Below are 17932 nucleotides of genomic sequence, written 5' to 3'. Positions count from 1 at the left end.
AACTACACATGTCATTTAAAATTTTCAAATAACCACATTTTAAAAAGTAAAAGGGGGCCAGGCGCAGTGGCTCACAGCTGTAATTCCAAGACTTTAGGAGGCTGAGGCGGGCAGATCATTTGAGGTCAGGAGTTCGAGACCAGCCTGGCCAACGTGCGGAAACCTTGTCTCTGCTAAAAATACAAAAAAATTAGCCAGGCATGATGGCGCACAACTGTAGTCACAGCTACTCAGGAGGCTGAGACAGGAGAATTGCATGAACCCAGGAGGCAGAGGTTGCAGTGAGCTGGGCAACAGGCAAAACTCTGTCTCAATTAAAAAAAAAACAAAAAAGCAAAAGGAAACAGGTGAAATTAATTTTAATAACATAGTTTATTTAACCCAATGTATAGAAAATAGTATTATTTCAACATGTGATTTATATAACATATTATTAATGACATATTTTAAATTTTTTTCCTAAGTCTTCACACCCCTTTGTGTATTTTGCACTTACAGCATGTCTTGATCCGACCTAGCCATATTTCAAGTGCTTACTAGCCCCACGTGGCCAGTGGCTGCCACTCCAGATGTCACAACCTTACACTTTTGTTTCTCACTTTTCCAGCTTTCCCACGATGCCCATCAGAGATGCAGTTAGATTCCCATGAGCTTAAACCCTGAATTGTTTCTACAAAAATAGGAACCATTTTATTAAAACAAGAAAATCATGTCATCTTTTTCTTGAATTTTGGAGGCAGTAGCCAGTACTCATATTGATTAGTCTTTTTCTGAAGAACTGCCACTTTGCGGAGGAGGAGGAAGACAGAGGAAGCTACCGCTTACTGGCCATTACTTGAAGAGCAGATGAACGATTAAATGTACAAGCATCACATTATAATAAGTTCTTCTATATCTTACTGTCCCGTCTTTGCCTTTATATGTTGAAGAGTTGTTGAAAATAAATTCGACAATTAAATAGCTAGATTTAATTGTTAACTAGGATTAACAATCTGTTGTTAATCTGTTAACTGGATTTAGACAGTTTAGGAACCTTTCAAATGGTGATCTGGGCTGGACATTGCCAGTTGCCTTATGTGGAGCTTCTCACATAATCCTGATAATATCATTTGTTTAATGAGAAAAGTGAGGCTTAGACTGAGATGAGGGTCCGCCTTGACGTGACACACCTAGCACACGGGGGAGCCCGGGCTGGAGCCCAGCCCTGTGTGTGCAGTGCTGGCCTATGCTGCCTCCCACTGTGGAGCTTATGTCAGTAAATCAAGGAAAATTTTTATTCTTTCCTCATGGCTGTCTTTGAGATAATTATATTGATTGTTCCAGTTTGAGTAGTCATCTTCTAGGAAATAGTAAGGATGACAATAATAATAAGTACTATTACTATTTTTTAACTTACTATATGTCCGTGCTGTACTAACAGTATTTTATACGTAATATCCTCATAGTCCTATGAGGAGAGGTGCTGTTACTAACCTTATTTTTCATTCAAGAAAACTGAGTCGTAGGTTATGTGACTTCCTTAGAGCAGGAGTTCCCAACCTGGGGCCACCTGAGCTCCACCTCCTGTCAGAGCAGCAGCACTGAATTCCGGTTGGGGCACTAACCCTATTGTAAACTGCGCATTTGAGGGATCTAGGTTGTGCGCTCCTTATGAGAATCTAATGCCTGATGATCCGTCACTGTCTCCCATCACCCCCGATGGAACTGTCTAGTTGCAGGAAAACGAGCTCAAGGCTCCCACTGATTCTACATTATGGTGAGTGCTATAATTATTTCATTATATGTTACAGTGTAATAATAATAGAAATAAAGCACACAATAAATGGAATGCAGTTGAATCATCCCCACACCCCCACTCTGGTCCATGGAAAAATTATTTTCCACAAAACCAGTCATTGGTGCCAAAAAGGTTGGGAACCCCTGACTTAGGGCACACAGCTAGTAAATGGAGGAACTGTGACTTTGATGGTAAGTCTAGCAGACACCAAAGCCTGTTCTCTAAACTTCTGCCTCCTTATGTACAGGTGCCCTGCTGGCAATGGAGCTTACATGCGAAGGGATAAAGGCTGAAAGTATCCTGTTGTTTTTAGGGGTATTTTAGGATTTCAGTTGCTTATACTTATTTTCTCAGAGCACAAAGTCCTCTGGTTTGAATATACTCAGGGCAGGCTACCTTGTGGAAATTAGTTTGAAGATAGATTTAGAAGGCTGGAAGAAGCAGGTCTCCAGGAATGGAAAGGGCAGCTCTGTAGCTACAGGAATGGTGAGGATGAATACTAAGAAATGGCTAGAGGAAGAGAAAGATCCAGCAGATACAGGTTATTGAAGCAGAGGAAATAATTAAGGATGTAGATAAGAATAGTTTCAAGCAAGTACTACAAAGTCAAATAGAAATAATGTTAAATCATAAAATGACTAAAAGTCAAAATGTTTTGTTGAAGAAAGTGACTTAATTATTGTATCAAGAACAAGAATTTTCTTATTTAGAAGAGAGAATAGTGGAGTAGGAATCAGAAAATTTGGGCTCGGGTTGGTTTTTTTCTTCTGTAAATATAGTGCTTTTTACCTCTAGAATTGTGTGCAAAGATGGAGAGGTTACAGAGTTCTCAATCAAACTTTAAAAATGGACTACAGTGGTCTTGTTGTCAAGTCAAGGTTACTAGTCCATAGAATACAGCTGTAATTTCTGTATACATGCATGTTGGATGTTTGACCAAAGGCACACCGTCTCAGCAATAATGAAAATTCTACTATGTTTATTACAGAAGTTCCCCACTTACTCAAACTTAGACTTCTTTTTCTTTTCGTTCTGAGACAGAGTCTTACTCTGTCTCCCAGGCTGGAGTACAGTGGCACAATCTTGGCTCACCGCAACCTCCGCCTCCCAGATTCAAGCAATTCTCCTGTCTCAGCCTCCTGAGTAACTGGGATTACAGACGCACACCACACCTGGCTACTTTTTGTATTTTTAGTAGAGATGGGGTTTCACCATGTTGGCCAGGCTGGTCTGGAACTCCTGATCTCAGGTGATCTGCCCGCCTTGGCCTCCCAAAGTGTTGGGATTACCAGTGTTAGCCAGCACGCCTGGCCCAAACTTAGACTTCTGGCTAGTTTGAAATATAGCTGTAAATTGAGGCATACATTTAAAAGCGCTTTTAAGAAGCAAGTAACGATCACAAAGCCCTTGCACTTGTCTGTGCAGCATCTGTGGAACTATCATGACATACTTCTAGATGTTAAAAAGCAAAAAGGGAAAAAATTAAAAACAAAACAAAAAGCATGGCAGCAAATCACAGCAAACCAACCAATAAAAAATTATAAGAAGACCAGTATGCTTTTGGTTCTTTAGAATAACATCTGAGACCTTTCTTGCAATGAATATTATTGAGTGCCTTCTGTTTCTAGCCACTCTATTAAGCACTTAAAGATCTGGCAATGAGCAATGATCCATAGGCGCTCACTAGCAGAAGGAATAGCGACAGTACGTAGGCCTGCCTTGTTTTAAATTATGAACATTGTTTATTAAGGAGAGCTTATTGTATTTGGTATAGTTTGCTTAAGAAAACAGAGACATAATTAACACATTTTAGACATATTTCTACTGCAAATGGTCAGAATTCTATGGATCTAATACCTGGAAAATTCTCGTATGTGGAACATATTCTCAACATTCTAGATAAATGATGCATTACTCTGTCGTACTCATGAGATAAAATATAATAAAAATATATAAATATAATTCTTACTATTATACATATTTCTGAATAAATTTTATAGCCACAAGGGAGCCAACATGTTCCCCATTTAATAAGATGTCCTAGAAATTAATTTGTAAAACATTTTAATAATAGAAACTTTTCAATTAATTATGCTACAATTTGATAATAATGAATTTCCATTGACATATTATAGAAATGCCACTAGAATGCATATTGATCCTGCTGATACCTGATTTGAAGTTACTCATCAGAGGGATTAGTTACTGGGAATTTGTAGATCAAGTGATATTTTTCAGAGATGAAAGCCAAGAATGCATCAAAGTCATTAGTTCATACAGACAAATTGAAATGGAAAACATGAATTTTTGAAAATATGAAGATACAAAGGCAAAATCATGATCAAATTTATTTTAGGTAGTAGCGTATTTGTCCTTATCATTTAATCGGGCACCGAGTGTTGTACAGTAGGATATGGTGGCGCTTTACTCTCTCAGGATCTTTGCCCCATGCAATCACTTAATGCATCGGGCACCCTGAGCTATTGAAAACATTTGAAGACTGAGAAGTAATGAAGTGTGCATTATCAAATGCACTGAGGCTGTTCAGTCTCAGTATCTACCTGTGGTATCTACCATATCTAAAGAAACTATTATAGAAATTGCTCTTACTATTGCTGTAGTAATAAGTGCTTTCCCTGATTCTAATGTTGTCCCTTCCCCATCTGTTCCCCACACTGCAGCCAGAGTGATCTTTCTAAAGCATGAGTGTGATCACAACACTCCGCTGCTTAAAACCCTACATTGGCTCCCTATTTCCCTCAGGACGAGGGCCTTAAAAATAGCTTCATGTTCTGGCTCCTGCCTACATCTCCAAGTCTCATCTTTCTTCAGTAATCTCCCCTCCACCAACTGCGCACTGCTGCCCCACAGCATATATCCTCCAGCATCCAGCCATGTCAAAACCGTTCGCAGCATTCTCGGGGCGCCTGGTTCTCTCTCCACCCTGAGTCTTTGCACAAACTGTCCACTTCACTTGTAATAATCTTCTTTATGTTCTTTGTATAGCAGGTTACTACTCATATTTTAAGCTTCTGATTTTTTTTTAAGTTTCCTGAAATCCTTCCTCCCTGTCCCCAGCCACTCCCCACTTCCTATCCTTTCCACCTGTATAATGGTAGGAATTTAGCCCTACTTTAATATTTACTATACCATGAGTTGTTTTTTCCCCCCAAAACTTGTTTATTTTGTTCACTAGACCATAGACTCTTTGGGGCCGTGGTCTACATCTTGCACACTGATGCATCCCCATACTTTTGTGCTTGGCACAAAGTAGTTGCTTAAGTATTTGTTGAATGGATGCGCAATCCACTGTTTGATTAAACAAACCCCATGTGAGGCAGTGCCATGGAATGGGAAGAACACTGGACTTGGAGTGAGAAGACAGAATTGGATTCCAGCTTTGCTACTTACTAATACTGCATGGCTTTGAGAAACATCTCTTAATTCCCTGAGTTTGAGATGCTTTATCTATCAAACAGGAATATCTGTTCCATCTCCCTGCCCCATAGAGATGTTATGAAGAATAGCGAGGTTGATGCATTTGAATGTGCCTTTTAAAATAGAAAGTACAGACATGCAAAGGATGATGCGATAGTAACTGGAGTTGATAGTAAGAGTCTGCGGTTTTGTTTTAAAAGTTAATGGGATTGTGCATATGTAATAGAAACAGGCAATAGCTAGTCTACTGTACTGTCTTTTGCCTTGAAGGTAAGTTTTCAAATTATTTTGGAGATACTGTAAGAACATTTTTGGAGGGAAAATTATTTTTAGAGATGTTTCTGTTAAATATTTCCTTCCTTTTGTGTATATTCCCTTGAAAGAAGTTGACCTCCTTTCTGTTTCTGCTTTCTTCCCTAGACATGACTCATTCTCTGATCTGATAACTCATCTTTCAACATTGTGCTTGAAGTTCTGACATACTTTGCAGTGAAGAAAATAGAAGTAATTTACTCCAGGAAATATGTATGATGCCATTAAGTCTTTTGCATACTTAAGGAAGTAGAGATTCCAGAATCTCATTCCTGTGTTTTCCTTTCTGTTTCTTCTCAGTAGTTCTACATTTGCTCAAATAAGAGAATATAGCCCCTGTTAGCTGTAAATAAGCATAGAATTTTGGGTTCTTCTCAAACATGGAAGACATCATGCTGTCTACCAATTTTATTATTGTTTTTGTTTTGTTTTATTGCCGATAATAATAATAATAATAAATTCTTGGCAAAAATAGGGATTATCTTATCACATTCTCTGACTGTAGTCAGGAGACAGGGTGATATTTACCCCTGTGAGGATACTTAGTACTTTCCGTCTTTTAGTAGTTGATCATTCATTCATTTGTTTATTCATTCATCAAATGTTCATTGACCACACAACTGTATACCAGGCACTATTCCGGATTCTGGGGATAAATTAGTGAGCAAAACGAAGGTTCCTGTTCTCCATGGACTCAATTTTGATGCACATTCCAGATTGATGCACACGTCTCATCTTTTCTAGAGTCTGTGGCCACTTGAGGCAGGAGATGTGTTTGTGGTACCTTTCAATGTTTTTGCAAAGCTGAATATATGTCTTTAAGAAGGACACAACTAATTGATGGTGTCATTGTAGGAGAAAGTAATCTAATAGCTTAGAGGACAGCAGGGAAAGAAGAAGGAGAACTAGTTGCTTGGGATTTGGCTGTTAAAATGGATAATATGGCTATTAAATGGCACACTCCCATAGAGATAATTGAAATAGAAACTTGTTATCCTTTCACCCTTCTCTCATTTCTCTACATCCCTGATAAAAGAAGAGATTGAAGCATAGTGATTCACCGTGGAGTCAGAGAGCCCTGGATTTCCTGACTATAACCTTTAAGAACTAAAGAACATGAACATACTGTATAACCTCTCTAGGCCCCCATTTTCTTACCTATAAAGTGAAGATACTAAGAGAACCTACTTTCTATGGTTGGTATGAGGATTACATAAAAGAATGCATGTAAGGACCTTAGCTTATGTGTAAACATTAGTAATTGGTAGCGTCTTAAAATGATTAGTCCTTTAAGGTTGGATTTTTTGTTCTGCTTGAATGAAGAACCCCAGGATTAAAGGATGAAAGTTATTTGTCTATAGTCACACAGGTGATAAGGTGGTGGATGCCATACTCTGACCGTCTAGCTCTGTGAGTTTTGGCTGTACTCCATTGCCTCTCAAGGTGCCATCTTCCCAGAGCACAAAGAGAATAAACTCAAAAAGTACCTATACATTTGTTTAAAAAACAAGGCAAAACAAAACAAAAGTATAAGCAAATATTTAATTCTAGTTGCTAGTAGATTTGCTTTCCATAGATTATTAATTTTGAAACTACTTTCTGTGTATTCCAAGTTTGAACAAACAGATAAGTATGTTGAGGATAATAGGAACCAAGTTTCTTACTACTGAGGAAAAAATCACAATTATGGAAAAAAGGGAGATAAGGTTCTGTGTATGTTGTTGGCTTGTAATTGGAAAGACCAGTATGAATGTGTATGCATATATTCATATAGGATACAGATAAACATTTATATTTATATTCACATTTATCAACTTATATGTATATTCATATCCAGACTTAGTCCACCAAGGTGACCTAGAAGCAATGATTTTGCAGTAGCAATGAGCACCACCTAGTGACAGATCCTGGTTTCTAAATACCATTCTCCATTAAAGGCACAAAAAGAGCTGCTTGTTCAAATGCTGATTCCAAGACTGGTACAAGGACATTACAAGACGATCCTGCAACATTTTGTGGAGATAGAAAGTCACAAGAATAATAGAGATATGTCACATAGGAACCACCTTGAAAGGGTTCCCACTGGCAAAATTCAGGATAAATTGAGCATAAAAATAATCATCATAATGGATTATAACCCACTGAATATGATATGAACCCATGACTTCATGCTGATATTAATGAATTAATAAATGATAGAGAAGGGAAAGCTCTTTCTTATACTACAATGTTAACTAAAAAATAGAGAAAGAATGATGGAGCAAAAAAGTCACTTTTGGATGTAAAACTATTAGGTGAGAGCTCGCTGAAGAATAGGATGTTTGCGTAGTCTCGGCATCTCCCAACAAATTACCTCTTACTTATTAGGTTGGAGCAAAAGTAATTGTGATTTTTGCCATTGAAGGTAATTACTTTTGCACCAACCTGATACAAAGAGGAAACATAATTTTACGGTAGAGAAGCCTGCGAGAGCTCACCTAACTACTGTTTTGCTGAGTCTGACTTGTACCAGCTCATGAGAGCCAGTTATGTGTATTTCTTCCCAACTTGGTATTCAGGGATGTCACTTCGGTAGCTTAAAATAGAGCATGGTGGAAGTGTCTACACTGAAAATTGGTAAATACTACAAAAGAGGGATTTCCTGTCCCCCTGGAGGCCAGTCATTGAATATCATCTGGTACACCAGTGATGTTAATCAAGCTATCAAAGCTAATAGCACCAATATTGGGACAAATGTACATTTTCTGTCTAAACTCACATCAGTACCCAGCACCTCCCTGCCCCTTCTGTCTGTATTCCTTAATGATTTTCAGCCAATAAGCATGTTATAAATTCTCACAAGTTTTTTCATACCTAGATGCTACTATCACAAAGCTCAATATTTTATCTTAAAAGGGAAACACCTTTTAACCAAAAGAGTTGTATGTCTCACACTGGAACTTTAGACATCAGTAAAAAGGTGAATAGGAACATGGAAGGTGGGATTGGTGCCCCAACCCCACAACTACCCAGTCCTTGTTCCCAGACTTGAGCCTTTCATTGTTTCTGTCCCAGGGTCATTGTTGAGCTAAATTTAACGTCATTAGAAAATATACTTTAAAAAATCTGTTTAACAAATCATTTTTGCTCTGTGACATGAACATTTTTTAAATTGCAAGATTTAAAATAATAAATGATATGAAAAAGTTGAGTATCAAAAATATAAGGTTAATGCTTCAGTCCCATTTCTAAAAAATGGGATGGTAAATATCATTGTGACTATTTTCAGAAAATGCAATCAACCAGAACTATAATTGGTAAAAACGAGTGACTATGCCTCCATGTATATGTAGTCTGTATTTGAGGCCTAGCCAGTCCTTGTTCACTCCTTTTAATTCTGAATTTTTGTGAAGAAAACATTGACATGGCCCACACATGCCTGGATTGCAGGTGATGTGAATAACTTGGAGAATAAAGGTGGATGTTCCTATTCTAGATCATTTGCTCCTTTAATTAATTAATTAATTAATTAATTTTTTGAGACAGGGTCTCACTCTGTCACCCAGGCTAGAGTGCAGTGGTGCAGTTATGGCTCACTGTAACCTCTACCTCCCTGGGCTCAAGTGATCCTTCTGTATCAGCTTCTTGAGAGCTGGCATTACAGGCACACAACACCACATTTGGCTAATTTTTGTACATTTTTTTGTAGAGATGGGATTGCACCAGGTGCCCAGGCTTGTCTTGAACTCCTGGGCTCAACGCTCAAGTGATCCACCTGCCTCAGCTTCCCAAAGTGCTGGGATTACAGGTGTGAGCCACTGATTTGCTCCTTTTAAAAATCGGCTTTATTGGGGTAAATTTAAGTATAATAAAATATCACCAATTTCTAACTGTGCAGGTAAAGATGGTTTGACAAATATATAGAATTGTGGAAAGATCATAGTCATAACGTAGAAGAACATTTTTATCAACCTAAAACGTGTCCTTGTGCCCTTTTGCTCCCTGGTACCCCTCTCCTACTTCCAAATCCTGGCAACACGGATCTACTTTCTGTCCCTTAGTGTTTACTTTTCTTGAATGGCCTGTGAATGACATCATAATATATGTCTTTGGTGTCTGGCTTTTTAAACTACGTGTACTACTTTTGAGGTTCAACCAAGTGCTGTATGTAGCATTGTTCCTTTTTATTTCTACTCTTCCTAGCCATGGTAAGACTATACCACAGTTTATCCGTTAAACAGTTGATGGACATTTAAGTTGTTTCTGGTTTTGAGTGATTGTGAATAAATATTTCAGCTCCATAACTAACAAGAAATTCTTTTTTACTCAGTGTTTTGAGTGGGAATTACAGCAAACCAATTGGAGAGACTGGCTTGACTCTCCTTCACCAGGCTCTCACACCCAGCTGGATTTGACTCGCATTTTGTTATGCTTTGGTAAATTTTCCCCCTTGTACCTTTCTTACCAAGTATTTTACCATCTACTTTCTCTTTGGCCACGTTGAACTCCCTGCTAGGGGCAAGGAGCATGTCTTCTTTGTTTGACCCGGTGCCTAGCAGAGTGCCTTTCACATAAGAGAGGTATGATACCTCTTTAATGCATTGATTTACGTTCTTCTCTAGTCGTTCCCTGAATGCCTAAGTGCTTTTGACAATTTTTTGAATCCATTATTGTATTACCTCTCGAGCAGGTGTGGCCAATCTTTTGGCTTTCCTGGGCCACACTGGAAGAGGAAGCATTGTGGGCCACACATAAAAGACATTAACACTAATGGCAGCTGATGCGCCAAAAAGGAAAAAAACAAAAAGGCCCGTGCATAAATCTCATAATGTTTTAAGGAAGTTTATGAATTTGTGTTGGGCCGCATTCAAAACCATCGAGGCCGCAAGCTGAGTAAGCTGTCCAGCTGGCGGCCCAGGACAGCTTTGCATGAAGCCCCATACAAACTGTAAACTTCCTTAAAACATTATGAGATTTTGTGTGTGTGTAATGCTCTTTTCTTTTCTTTTCTTTTTTTCAGCTCATCAGCAATCATTACTGTTAGTTTCAGTGTATTTTATGTGTGGCCCAAGACAATTCTCCCAGTGTGACCCAGGGAAGCCAAAAGATTGCATACCCGAGCTCCAGAGTATTATAAAATTGGTTTCCCTAGATAAAAATATTTTAATCCTACCTCTGCCTTTAAATCATTTGCTGTACAACCTATAAGCAGACTTCAAATTCTTTGTGACCCTTGGGGATTTTTTAGTAGGTTTTTTTTTTTCCAACTGTAAATTGAGAGGGTTTGATGAAACACATTTGAGGTTCCCTTTTAGTTCTAACATTCTGGGAATTTATAAAAAGCCTACCAAGTCAGAAAGAACCTGCAAGAGGGGAGAGAAGGCAACATAGGAAAGTGGAAGGGGAAAGGAGGTTGGAAAGCAAGACTGTATCATGTTTCTAGGCAATGAAACATAATGTATAGTTTCCCAAATAGAGGGAAAGTTGGGGAAGGATTCAAGAAACATCAGTTGATGTGTAACTCAACATTTGTTTGTAGAAGTCTGTTAACTTGTTTTATTTTATAGAAAGGACTGCAATTATGACAGTTCTTTTCTATAGTCAATTTATTTTTTATTTTTATTTATTTATTTTGAGACAGAATCTCACTCTATCACCCAGGCTGGAGTACAGTGGCACAATCTCTGCTCCCTGCATCCTCCACCTCTTAGGTTCAAGTGATTCTACGGCCTCAGCCTCCCAAGTAGCTGGGATTACAGGCGTGCACCACCACTCCCAGCTAATTTTTGTATTTTTAGTAGAGATAGGGTTTTGCCCTGTTGGCCAGGTTGATCTCTAACTCCTGGCCTTAAGTGATCCACCCGCCTCGGCCTCCCAAAATGCTGAGATCACAGATGTGAGCCACCGCGCCTGGCCTATAGTCAATTTAGAATATCGGTAATTAGGCAGCCTATTCTGAAAACTGATGGTGAGATTGACAACCCCTTTACACTGGGGAACTGTAAGTACCAGTTTGTGATGGGTAGTTTCAGTTATGACTATTATCCTCATATAGTTATTAGTAGTGCCCCTCTCACTCCCAGATGGGTATTGGTGTTGGAGAATGCATTTATGTCACCCAATTGTTAGGGGTTGCAGAGCCCCAGGTTTCTATCTCTGTCTCCTGCCCCAGCGGGGGGTCTGACCTGGGGATGGTTAGAGTCCACAGGGCTTTTTTTAAGCTGATTACTTTAGCAGCATGGTCTCCAACTGGCCGAGCCATTAGAACCATTCTCTTCCAAGCAACTTTTTCTAACATGTCTGAAAAGTTTTTGCCTCCTCATGTAAGACTTAAGCAGATTCTCCAGCTACACATAAAGATAGCAGCCTTCCTTTCCCCTATGACAAGAGTATCACAACATCCAATCCTGAAATATTCACTGCCCACTTTCTGTGTGCCAAGCACTGAGCTGGGCCGAGGGTATAGAGACAAAGATGACAAAGGAAGTAGGCATGTAAAACAATAACTAAAGTGTGATACATACTATCTTTGTACATTGTACACAACATATATTGAGGTCATTGCGGGAAGAATAGTTAATTCAGGAGGGAGGAAGGAGAGGGGAAGAATTTTGAGCTAGGCCTGAAGGGGGTAGTGGTATGTATACATCTTACAGGGGGATTGAGTGGGCAGGTGGCGGAGCTTTCCGGGAAGAGGAAGAGACATATGCAGGGATCCATGACCAGAAAATACATGGTGTGACTGGGGAGGCAAAACGTAGCCTAGTCTGACTGTCCATTTGTTGTATATACTAGTTTGGAACTGAGTGCGACGTAAGACCGTGGACCACATCCCGGGGGGAGGAGGTGTTATTAGAAGTACCAGACAGGACCTTATTTCACATTTAGCATGGACCCCCGATGATTCCATTTGAGTGAGGTGTGGGTGTATTTTCATTCCAGAATTTTACACTACAACATTACCACATGCATTGACCAATTTTAATACAGGCTTTCCTTATGTTGCTTTATAATTAGAAGCCAGTGAATTGAAGTTCCACAGCGGTACATAGACTAGTAGTGATAGCTTTATGGAATTGTTTATTTTTAGTTTGGCAAAGGCTAAGCAGTAAATATCTCAATTAGTAAACTAAAGCAGCATGGATGAGAAATGCCCACAAGGAGATCAGGAGTTAGAAATAACTAAGTCAGTTAATTGAAGGAAACCCTCATATCACTTACCCCATATTTAGAGTTTGAAGAACCATCCTAATATGTGTGTGTGTGCGTGTGTGTGTGTGCGGGGGGCGGGACATGTACATGCACACACACATTGTCAGTATCCACGGTGCTGCCAGCATTGAAGTCCTTTGCATTCCCCAGATTCTAATTGTTTAGGAAGTTTCTCTCTTTGGAGCCACTGTGCTTGGTTATTGACCCAGTGGGATAGGTCAGTGTCCTATCACAGTACGATGGGATGTTGTCTGACTACAGAAGCTTTTCATCCTGCAATTTCTTTCACTGTGACCCACGAGGGATTTTCTTATGAAGTGCTGGGGGAAGTTATTCATATTCATATTCGTATTTATATTCACATTATATGGCCTGATGTGTGAAGATATTTAGTGAAAACATGCATGTGGCACTGCAGAATCATTTACTCGCCTCTAGATAGAGGCTCCTGCATTATGTTTAAGATTCCATTTTAAGTTTCGAGTGAAAACAGAAGTGGTCTACAAAGCTTAGTTTTAAGAATTTAAGTTTTGTTTAAGGATCGAATCATGCTGTTCCTAGAGTTCCAGTATCTCTAGGAAATATTGACCACTCAGAAGATGAAAGATTCATTGGTAGTGTAAAACATTAAGAATGTTAGAGAAAAAAGGTTTGTGTTTTAAAGTTACAAAGTACCGTTATTTAGTTGTTATGATTTTTTGACACTGCATACTGTAGTCCATTTGCATTCATGACACATATTTAACATTGTATGGAAGGTTGTTTGGATTTTCCCTCTAAAGTGGGGAAGGGTCAATAGAAAGGTCATTGTCTTCTTAGGCTTAACAATTTACTACCTATCAGCTCTCTCTGGTCTATAGGGGACATGATGGGGGTTTGTGCATCTGCAGATTAAATTTCTGTATGTCTCCTCTCTGTTTTGCAGACAAGAAAAAGATAGCATTCAGCAGAGCTTTAGCAAGGAAGCAAAGGCCCAAGCCCTTCAGGCCCAGCAAAGAGAGCAGGAGCTGACACAGAAGATACAGCAAATGGAGGCCCAGCATGACAAAACTGGTAGGTGGTAGGGAAAGATTAGAGCCTGGGCACTCGCTCACAAGCCAGGCCCACGCCTTACTGTGAAATGACATCAGGAACACCTGTAACCTTTGGCTGGCCGAAGGGAGCAGATGCTAACTACACCGGAGATTCCGAATTACATATTAGTTAGCGTTTAAAAGAGAAAATGGAAAGTATTGCCCACTGTCTGTTGATTTCAGAGTGCTGCTCTCACATCTGTTGCACCATCTGGATTATGAGTTTATTTACCTGTGTTCAAGAAACGTAAAGCTGAGAGAGACCACAACAAAGTAGAAAAACAAAGGGCTTGTTTTTGGCTGGGTTTTCAGGCACACATGTTATATAAAGAAAATAGCATCAGAAGCTCTGCGGGAAATGCTCTGAGCTTACAGTTAGAGTCTCCTGAATAGCATTGAACAGTTCCCACAGTACACACATTATAGCTACTCTAAAAGCCTAATGAGTTTGCTTCAGCATCCAAACTGGAGAAAAGCTTTAGCCATTAATCGGTTCTTAATTCACTGTCGCAGCTGGATGTAATTCAGTGGCTCCAAATTGATATGTTCCTTTATTTAATCTTTGCAGCTTCGAACATTTTTAGCATTTGTATGATTTCCCCACCTCCCCCAACCCAATCTAGAGTGATGTTTAATCCTTTGCATTCTTCAAGTTCTCACAACTGCTGTTAAAATTCACTAATACAAGGCATTGACCACAGCTGGCAACTTGGCTAAAAATTGCCATCTTTCATCACATTGGCACTATTCTGCAGACTGAGTTGGCCAGTAACTCTTTACCTTTAATTTGAAAGTAAAATGCACTTTGAAAATAGACAGTTTGATTTGTTCAGTCAGAGCATTATGTAGTTTCTTTCACTTTTGAGTTGTGTGTTCACAGACAGTGTTAGTCAAAACAAGACAGTGTCAGTCATTATAATTCCACGCCACATACTCCACACTGATTGTACTATTAAAACAAAAGTTTAATTGATCCTGTCTCTTCCAGAAAAATGTTGCTTAATTTTAGTGCCTTGATTTATTTTGATTTGTATGCTGTATGCTTTTTGCCAATCATTGGCTAAAATTGAAAAGAAATAAAGGACTCTTAAAACTTATGCTTAGAGGTAATTTTCATATGATTTAATGTATTAATATATTGTATTTGATGGTACGGTAAAAATTATTTCTTATCCTATAGGTGAAAAATTGCTAACATGCAAGCCTTTAAATAATCTATTTACTTATGAAGAGGCAAATGTCATATTGATTCACATAATTCCCTCTAGCACTTTCAGTAGAGATTTTCTTCTAACAGCATTTGGCCAGAAGAAACGAAAATTCACCAGGTTTAGTAGATGTTTCTCCACTAAAAACAAAAAGAGGAAATTGGAGGATAAATTATTGTTCGCCCCCACTGCTAGCATGATCCTAGTGATCAGAGTCTTGGGCAGAATCTCAGCACTAGATGAGAGTGTATTTAACTGTTAAAACCACCTTAAGAACATTTCCTTTTGAACACACACACAAAATCACACCGTTTTCAATTTCTTTGACCAGATCTCCATCGAAGCTCATGCTGTTGACAATGAAATTGAAATTCTAAAGAAAATACACATTTTTACCTTCACAATTAGAGAAGTGTATGCAAGATTGGGGGGGGTGGTGGTGGTAGTAAACCATGTGTGCAAATATGAAACAAAGCATGAATTACAGTGTAGAAGAGAATTCCTCGATGATTTTAGTTTTGAATTATCTGGTTGTGAGAATTTTTGACACTCTGTTTATAGTAAAATTGTCAAAATTAAAATATAATATCTTGCATATTACAAAGATATAAGTATCTATGCTTCCACTTGAGGTATCTGACACTTTATTAACATGTCAAAATGTTACACCAAGCTGGTCTGATAAAACATGTTTCTGGTGTATACTTATGTTGAAAATAAACGACTCCCAAGATTGAGTGTCTTTCCAGATGATAAGTCCTTTGACTCAGGACATTGAAGGTGATGTAGTGGCTTATTGGAAATGTGTAGGGGTCTAAGCACTTTACCACTCTGTGTATGGAAGCACTGCAGAGCGACAACCATAAACATCTTATGTTGGTGGGGGTTTATTGTTATTTCTAGAAAATGAACAGTATTTGTTGCTGACCTCCCAGAATACATTTTTGACAAAGTTAAAGGAAGAATGCTGTACATTAGCCAAGAAACTGGAACAAATCTCTCAAAAAACCAGGTAGGTGATGTTATAGAATACTTTCAAGAGCACTGTTTATGTGATTACTCTAATTTTTCCTTAAAAAACAGCATTTACACTGTTTTATAATGTCAAAATTAAGTATCTGCTGATGTTTTCTTTGAAAATATTTTCTACATATGGACATTTTCTTAATTGTCCATACACTTTTATGTTTTTTCATGATGATGTGTGTACTATTATTTGACATTTTAATGTTTAGAATTGAAAACTGAAATTTCAGGAAAGAAAATATGGTAATAACATAAAGATGCAGATAAATCAAGCAGTTATAAAATCTTACATTGGTATGGTTAACACATTTTAATCTATTGTTACAATTCACCATGAACACAAAAGCTATCTTTAGGTTAAATGATAACAGATGAAATGTGCATATATAAAAATGAAAGTAGATGGTACTTTGAAATAAACACACCAAAACTATTCTTCTCTTCCCTAAAATTGTTATATTTTAATAGAACAGCCATCATTCATTTTATAGGCATACTACTCTTTTATAAATCCATTGATTGGAATCTTAATGACTTTTTTCTACACACTTTCTAGTCAGATTATCTCAATGAATAAATTATTTTATATTTTAAACTGCAAGAAGCCTGACTCCTCATCTCAGCTCCGACAGTAACTGAATCATCTTGGACAAATGTATTTGACGTACTTGGACTATAGTTTCTTCTTTTGTCAATGAATAACATTGGACAGAATCACTTGAAATTGAACTATAGAAGGCAATATTCACATAACTGATACGATGTCAAATATTACTTTATATGATAATGAAAAAATAGCCTGTGTGTCTTCTCTTCTGTATTTTTCTGAAACTTACGTAGATCTATTGAGAGCAGGAAATATGTCTCAGCAAACAAACTGCTCACCTAGATGTTTCATTCGGAAAGGATTTCCGGGAGGATCAGGGCATATCTGATCACTCTGAGCTCCATCTTGGGATCCTGCATCAACAATCTGTCTTAGCTGATAGAATCCCCATCCCTGAATCTTTTGGGGAATCAGAGGGCTCGTGCATCCAACTCTCCCTGCTCACAGGAAGGCAGAGGCTCCTGTAACCACCAAGAATGTACTCTGACATGCGCACCTTCCTAGCACATACTAAGATTGTATTTTGGTAGGGGAAAACCTAGGTGCCAAAATACCAGATATTTCAAGGAGATTTGACCATGAAAACTAAATGATTTGGTCATGAAAGAGACCCATAAAATATCTACAGTAGCTATTCTTAACCAGAAATACTTGATTTGCACCACATAGGTCCAAAAGTAATTTGTTAGAAGCAAACAAACCAGATTATATCATTTAGGGATAAAATGATACTAATCTGGGTTTTATATAAATGTGTTAGGTCTAAAATTGGTTTGTGAATGATGACTGATCTTGCTCTCCAAGGAAACGTAATTAGGGAAATTTATTATATAAAAGAGACAAAAAGGTGCTTGGTATGTATTATTTAATTCTCACCACAACTTGAGACAGAAATTATTATCTTCCAGATAAGGAAACCAAAACTGTTTAAATAACTGGTGAGTGGGAGAGCTAGGGTTCTAACCTAGATATTTCTGGTTCCAAAGTATATGTTCTTTCTTACAGTAATTATAGTATTTTACATTTATTGCTAAAGAAAATTCAAGTCATAGTAGTTATGATGAGAAAGTTTGGGAAGGAAAAATTAACCTTTAAATTTCCGTAGAGAAGTAAGCGTCCTTAGCATGTAACAGTTAACTTACTCTTTGCCCCTAGGCCCTCTTTTTCCTCCTCTAGATCTGTCGTCTTGGCCTGTACTTGTCTAACTCAGCACCTCTGCTGCTTCTCCTGCTTCTCATTCCTCCAGCTCCTGAACACTGCTTTGTAAATTGGATGTATTCTTTTATATCTGACACATAGG

At 38.2% G+C, this 17932-nt stretch overlaps 1 protein-coding gene across 36 annotated transcripts in view; it reads left to right on the top strand.

The window, feature by feature from the left end:
* Positions 1–17932, top strand: part of SDCCAG8 (SHH signaling and ciliogenesis regulator SDCCAG8) — a 250336-nt gene that overhangs the window by 145358 nt on the left and 87046 nt on the right. For 25 of the 36 annotated variants that reach the window (XR_012432919.1, XR_012432745.1, XR_012432803.1 and 22 more), the window contains 2 exons: positions 13644–13771; positions 15903–16011. The exons of 2 other annotated variants lie outside the window; for them this stretch is intronic. Coding sequence is in view for 22 of the 34 variants with exons in the window: in XM_074036211.1 (XP_073892312.1) it covers positions 13644–13771; positions 15903–16011 (237 nt within the window). In the remaining 12 variants the exon portion in view is untranslated. Of the gene's footprint in view, positions 1–5635; positions 5726–13643; positions 13772–15902; positions 16012–17932 lie in introns of those variants that run through there. 9 more of the 36 variants (XR_012433004.1, XR_012433027.1, XR_012432924.1 and 6 more) reach the window with 2 other exon arrangements.

This window comes from Macaca fascicularis, chromosome 1 (assembly GCF_037993035.2).
Source record: "Macaca fascicularis isolate 582-1 chromosome 1, T2T-MFA8v1.1".
Taxonomy (NCBI): domain Eukaryota; kingdom Metazoa; phylum Chordata; class Mammalia; order Primates; family Cercopithecidae; genus Macaca; species Macaca fascicularis.
Note: the sequence above shows the minus strand (reverse complement) of the source record. Positions and strands in the feature narration are given on the sequence as shown.